A 6,939-nucleotide genomic window follows, 5' to 3' on the forward strand; every position below is an offset into this window, starting at 1 on the left:
TCATTGAATCATCAATAAATTCAACTGCATCCTCCGATTACCTCTTGCTCATTGATTTCAAGAAATAAATTAAACAATGTTATCTCAGTCAGTGAATAATATTAAAGTATTTCTGTAACTTACGTTATATTTTAAATTATTAAATTAAATTGATAATGCAATATGATAATTTTATTAATTGAATGGTTATGAATTTGAATCTTATTATTATTATTATTATTTTTTTGTATAAAAATAAAATATAAGATAATTTGAGTAATATGATTTCTTAATAAGTTTAAACTCCATTTATTTTTGTATTTCAAAAATATTTTTGAAAATTTTTTGATTTGATTTGATTTTCTTTATTTTAAATTTTTATATTGTTGTAATATGTCAATGTCAAAAATATTTTTTAAAAATAAAAAAAATATTATTTTAATATATTTCTAAATAAAAAATAATTTAAAAAATAACCATTACCATACTCATAAACACTCCCACGCCTGCTTCGATCCCCAAAACCACCAGAATTCTTCGTCAATGCTCCACTAAATCTTTACATAGTCAAATTCTAAATCCCACCACAGCTAGGAGAAAAAGAATCTTGAAATCTCCTTGAACCTTGGAAAATCTTCCTCCATTCTCTCCGGTACTAGCTAATTGGAAGTAATTATGATAAACGAGCACAAGTAAGGAGCGCTTTTTATGTTTCATCAATGAACGGCAGGGAAACGGAGTGATAGGTGGTGGTAAACTTCACGATACTTGCCCACTAAAAAGCACATCAACTTAGACCTTAAGAAAAGTTCAGTAAAAATTCCATGCCGGCAAAAAATTAGACCCCACCACTCAGGAGGGACAATCCAGCGGTGGCGGCGGAGGTGGCAGCCTTGCCCACCACCTTTAGCGATTTTAAATACTTGTAACAGGCATCATCATTGAAGTCCAGAGCTTGTGTAAGTGATCTCTAGCATCCCATTTGACAAGGACATGACTCAAAAATATCAGAGATTTTGGATTTCTTTACTCCAGTGTTGCATAATTGCATTTCATTGGAATTGTGAAAATAATGAATAAACGAGGCTGATCAAAGTAGCTAATTGTGCAGGTGTTCTGCTTTCTTGCTTTCAATTTTCAAATGCTAAAATGGATTCGCAAGGAGTGTTTCGCTCAATGGTTCTCACATGCTATTCTACAAGCCGGAAAATTTTCGAGAACTAGCTAGGGGAGTGGAATCTTTTCTTTATTACTACTTTTCTTGATTTAAGGGAAATTAAAAATGAAACATGATATTAAAATTCTACAGAACAATTCTGAAAAATCTCATTTCCCATTGCTTTTTCTTTCTCTTCCTCTGTTTCAATGCCACTATCCCATGCACTTAGTAGATTTTCTCCGAGCTTACATATCTCACAGTACAATTTAGGAAACCATTGCTTTCATGGAAGGAATGACCAAATTTAATTCCACAAAATTGCCATTGCTTTTCCTCTTCACCGAGACCTTCGTGTCAATACCATACAGGGTTCTCCACCAACATCCATTTTCCATTTGGATGGCAGGGAATGGGGATATAGGAGAAGGGCTCGCCTTTAGCCAAGGCATCTGGGCCAAAAAGTTGAACGTTTCACTGTTGCTATAGTTCAAACGAAGACGCATATCTAATATTTTGGACCCCCACAAAAAGGTGACCGAACTCGTGCTTAATGCTGTCACAAGTCGATTGATCCACCCACCATTTGATCACTTGACCATGTTCTCATGATCTATATATGTACAACCTCAAGACAGATTAGATATGATCGGCCCTGTTTCAACAGCATGAACTGGATTGTCATTATTGTTCTTCCCCCCTCTCTTTTCGTCGCTATTGATTGGAAATCGCTGCACTTTCATGGTGCAAATGGAGATGCCAAAACATGCCTTATCAAGTAAGAATAAAAATACCATTTCCTATCTTGAGCTGCCCTCTGCTGATTTGAACAGCTGGAATAATAAGTGATCAAAATTGGAGTTGAATTTAGATTCAACCGTTGAAACCATTCGACTAACAAGCAAATACAAGGAACTTGCTTATCAAAGAATGAAAATGAAATGAGGATTGAATTAACTAGTTAGTTAGGACAGACATCATTAGGGTAATCCTTTGCAGAAATTCTTTCAATTTGCATTGAACAATAGAGAGTTACAGAGATGGGATAGGTGCCTAGGGGGACACGTTTACAGTCCACTTACATTGCAGGCATGGTCCCAGCTTTTGTTTTTAAACTGCTAAAATAAACAGCAAGAAACTATATTAAAATAAGATGATCAATCAACATGAGCAAGGACTAAAATCCTAAAGTAGGCTGGTTGCTTCTCCTTCTTGTGATATGCTCATCAGTTGTGATACCAATGAAATTCTAATGGTCTAGTAACTGGTCTTGAAGGGCTTAGTAGTCTTGACATCATCAATAACTCCAGCAATAGAGCCAGCGGCAGCAGCTATAGTAATAATGAGGCAAGCAACACTAAGGATTTGGAGGCAAAGCCATCTCGTGCTCCATTTTGGTATCTTCTTTTGTGAAATATACATCTCCACTGGGAAGTAAACGGTCAATGGCCAAAATCCCAAAGCCCCAAGGAGACTAACTACGTCACTAAAGAAGGGAAGGAGCATTGAAATCACAGTAGAAATAACCACAAAAATTGTTCTCGAAACCATTCTGAAGAGGTTGATATTGAGTGGACGGAGACCAGGAATTGAGATTTTGATATCTTTGGTAACGAAGTCACTATCTGGGAATCTTCGGGCCGCTTCTTTTTCAATAAAGGCAAAGAGGGGTTGGCAGTAAACTTGGTATGCACCTACAAGGTGGATGACAATGGCAGTATTGGCAATGTCAAGTAGCCAATATGGATTGTAGAAGCCAAATCCAGTGAGGAGGTTGGTAGGGGATTGGTCTCCAAAAGAAGCATATCCAAAGCAGCCACAGGACATGTAGAAAAGCGTTGTCACTACAACACTTATTAGAGTTGCTTTCTTCATTGTCTTGGCTTCCGAAGGTGGGGCTTTGACCGAGTCCTGCCATGAAATGGACCGAACAATTGGTCAGTTTAACTGGAAAATCATAGAACAAATGTGAGAATGTATACTTAGCACTTATGCTAATAGAGAATGTAATGTAACATACCTGAATTTCAATGAGAATCACGGAGTAAGAATAGGCAAAAGCAATGCTACCAAGTGCTTGGAAGCTCTTCCACATCTTTTGAGTTTGAGTCACAGTACCAATACTTATTCCGGTTAGGCTTCCCCTGACTCTTTTATTTTCTATAACTTTACCAATGCCAAGACCTAGACCAATTGTTGAATAAGTGAAGGACATGACTGCAGCGACAAGGGAGAGCCAGTGTAACTGATCAAATCCAGGAATCTGAGACAGAAGGATCTCAGCTATGCCAAACCCTATCATATATGGATTGGCATTCATGTGGCATGGATCTTTTCCACCACTCTGGTGGAAACAATTAGACCTCTTTATTGCCCTGTATTCAAAAGACAAGGACCAATCAGCCCAAGAAGAAGAAGAAGAAGAAGAAGAAGAGAGCAAAGTTAATTACAAATTCTTGGTTGGAGTAAAACTTACATCATGCTTATAGAAGATGCAATTGTGTAGCCTATGGCAACCCCAAAAAGGTTCACATACTGAACAAATCCACATATTTTGACCTTTACACCACCTGTGTGAAAATACAAATCACCGTGTAAAAAAAAAAGATCCATAATGTTTAAAGTTAAAAAGGGTCATGCTAATTTCATTAACAATACATGTGTCAGCAAATTTACCAAGGTTGACCCTAACAGCATCCATGTAAGTGTAGTTCCTCTTGCCATTGACAGGATCACCGGAGCGGTAGCAGGCAGAGAGCAGAATGGAAGTATAGTAAGTGACAAAAGAGAACAAAAGCATCACAGCTGGTCCAGCAATCCATCCAAGCTGACCTATAGCCCAAGCCAAGGATAGAACCCCGGACCCAATAACAGCTGTTATGATGTGAGCACTAGCAGTCCACACATTTCCTGTTTAAACAAACAGCACAAGAGAGAATCAGGATAGAAAAAAGATAACCAAAGCAGTGAACGCTAATATGTTTTTATTTATTTTTGAGAGTTGTCCAGGAAATGAAGAAAAGTGAAGCTCACCAGTTCGTTTGGGACGCCCATCATCATCAAACCACTTGGAGTCACTTTGTGGATCTGTGTCAACTGAGACACTGAAAGCCTGGGGTGGGAGGTGGTTCTTTGTAGTATTCTCACCCATCTTTGCTCACAAAAGATACCAATTACGTGAGTTATGTTATAAAAGAACCTCTAAAGCGTCTGAGACTATATGGAAGTTTGTGCACTCAACACAGTAACATTAAAGCATGTGGAAAAGAAGCACAAGTGTCGAAAGAGAGTGATGGGGCTCCTTTGATAGATCCAAGTGCAGTTATAAGTATGGTGTTCAAGTCTCAGAAAACCGAGAATAACAACAGCTGACACATAGGCTCAACCACACACCTCCCAAGAATCACAAAACCCAAATAGATTCAGAGCCTAGTTTTTATCGTTGCTTCAAAAGGGAGAGACAGGGGGAGTGTGCTTATTTATCAGTATCAGAGGCACTGCTCTTATGAGCTGGAGAATAGAGTGAATTAAATTCAGAGATACACAGGAAGGCAAGGGATGGTGCGGAATTTATAAGAGGTACGAGCCAGCCCATAAAACAAAAAATAAAACAAATTGCACAGGCACGTGGTGTTAAAGTCTTCTTATCCCACCACCACCAATACTCTGCCTCGAAAACCAAATTCAAGCCGTTCATGCTTGTTCTTGGACTTCTACTTGTAAAATCACGAGGCTACCAGATTTCCAATTTTCATTTTTCTGACTTCAAAAGAGTTAGCATTAATAATAATTCATTACTGTTTCGTTTTTTCCTTTTATTTTTTTTCTTCTGCACGTAATTATTTTCATTATAATTAAGACCCCGTTTGTTTACTGGAAAGTAATTTTATTTTAAAAAATAAATTTCAGAAAAGTAAATTATTTTCTGATATTTTTTGTGTAATGAAAAATAAGTTGAAAAATATTTTTCAGTGTTTGATTATATCATGGAAAATAAGCTGGAAAATAACTTATTAATGTTTTATTTTTCTCAAGTTTATTAAAATAATGAGGAATAAATCTTATAAATTAAAAAGTTGAATGAGAATGAAATTGAAAAAAAATATAATTTCATAAATTATCTCAAATAAAATAAATAATAATCAAAATAATAGAGATCAAATCTAAAAAATAAAAAAATAAAAGATGAAGAAATTAAAATAATAATAATAAACATTTCATAAATTATTTCAAATAAAATAAGTAACAATCAAAAGAATAAGGACCAAATTTAATAGATAAAAAATTTTAATAAAAAAATAATGAGAGAAAAACAAATAACAATTATAAACATGAGGATCAAAGTTAATATAAAAATTAAATTTTAAGAGATGAAATCGAAAATAAATATTCAAAATAAAATATATATAGCAATCAAAAGTTTGAGGATCAAATTTGATATAATCAGTAAATAATATGACATTTCTAAATTTTTCACAACTTCCAGAAAGTGTTTTTTGCTCAAATTTTTCAGGAAAACATTTTCCTGGAAACCAAGCTAAATTTTTCTTTGATTGGAAAGTGTTTTTCATTGATCAACTTTTTTAATAACAAATAAATACAAAAAAAATTAAAATATAATTTTTTAAAAAATAAATTCCAGAAAATAAACATACCCTATATTAAATAAATACAGTTAAAGACTTTTTTTTTTTTGGATTCGAGGAAAACTCCACTTCCCGGAAAGCGTACTTTGTGGGCTCAGGTGAGTGAGTAAAATTCTAGCTGTCCCAGGCTCTTACAAGAGGTGCACGCCTTGACTCGAACTCGAGACCTGCTGTGCAGATCTCAAGTCCTTTACCACCACGCTACACCCATTAAGGACAAGGCAGTTAAAGACGTTAAGCAATGAAAACATTCTTTAACCGCTTCAGAAGCGATGCTGGATGCTGCTAATTACGTACCTCCTGTTATTGTGGGTGAAATTAATCAACTTTTGTCTACGCTACGCATGAATTCAGGGCCTCTCTTTTGTTATTTACAAGGGTGTTCCTTGCACTTTTGTTGCAAAATTGAAATCACAAGGGTTACTGTGCTACTTTTTCTTTCAAAAGTGAGATTCTCCGAGTCATCCCTGCCACTGGACATGGCTTTAGTTAACTTGGAGCAAATATATATACATTATTTGTGCTCTTTTTACTCCTTTCACTTTCAATTATCTTTTTCACGCTTCTTTTGTATAGTGAAATGGAGCTATTCTCTCTCTCGGACCAAACTCGGAAATGTGTGGCAACTGGGGTCACCAGAGTTATAATAAGATGAACAAACCCTATTTCGAATAATGAATTATATGCGACAAGAGAGATAAAGATTAACTCGAAAGTAGTCTTACCTTCATACCCGGTAACCTGCTGTCTTCTCTAGCACCCTGAGCTGCTTCTAATTAAAAGCTCGTGTGTACCACCCAGATAGTACTTACCATAAAAGCTCACAGCAAGAGCTAAGAGCAGACACTGGTAGAAGAAGAATTTATGAGGGAGAGGAATTCCTGTGCTGGTGTGCTTCTCTTGTATCAACCCTCAATGGCTATATATAGTAGCATGCGAATTGACCCTCTTGAAAATATATAATATACATATATTTTCTCTTCGAAAGACAACCTTTGAATGGGGATTCTTGCGTTAAATGCTTCTCTACCACGATTAATGTTGTCCGAGAATAGGGTTCCCTTTTCTTTCATTTTCCATTGAATTGAAAAGAGCATATAAGATCAGAAGATTGGGATTTTATTTTCATGATCATAAGCAAAAACCATGACTAACATT

At 35.7% G+C, this 6,939-nt stretch overlaps 1 protein-coding gene across 1 annotated transcript; it reads right to left on the reverse strand.

The window, feature by feature from the left end:
• Positions 1-2,127: 2,127 nt before the first annotated feature.
• LOC133693845 (amino acid permease 3-like) lies at positions 2,128-6,679 on the reverse strand. Its single transcript, XM_062115183.1, has 6 exons — positions 6,507-6,679; positions 4,169-4,286; positions 3,812-4,045; positions 3,612-3,705; positions 3,156-3,510; positions 2,128-3,046 (listed from the first exon to the last, which is right to left on the reverse strand). The coding sequence occupies exons 1-6, from the start codon at positions 6,510-6,512 to the stop codon at positions 2,393-2,395; spliced, it is 1,461 nt and encodes a 486-aa protein (XP_061971167.1). The 5' UTR covers positions 6,513-6,679; the 3' UTR covers positions 2,128-2,392.
• Between the last annotated feature and the right edge of the window lie 260 nt (positions 6,680-6,939).

This window comes from Populus nigra, chromosome 5 (assembly GCF_951802175.1).
Source record: "Populus nigra chromosome 5, ddPopNigr1.1, whole genome shotgun sequence".
Classification (NCBI taxonomy): domain Eukaryota; kingdom Viridiplantae; phylum Streptophyta; class Magnoliopsida; order Malpighiales; family Salicaceae; genus Populus; species Populus nigra.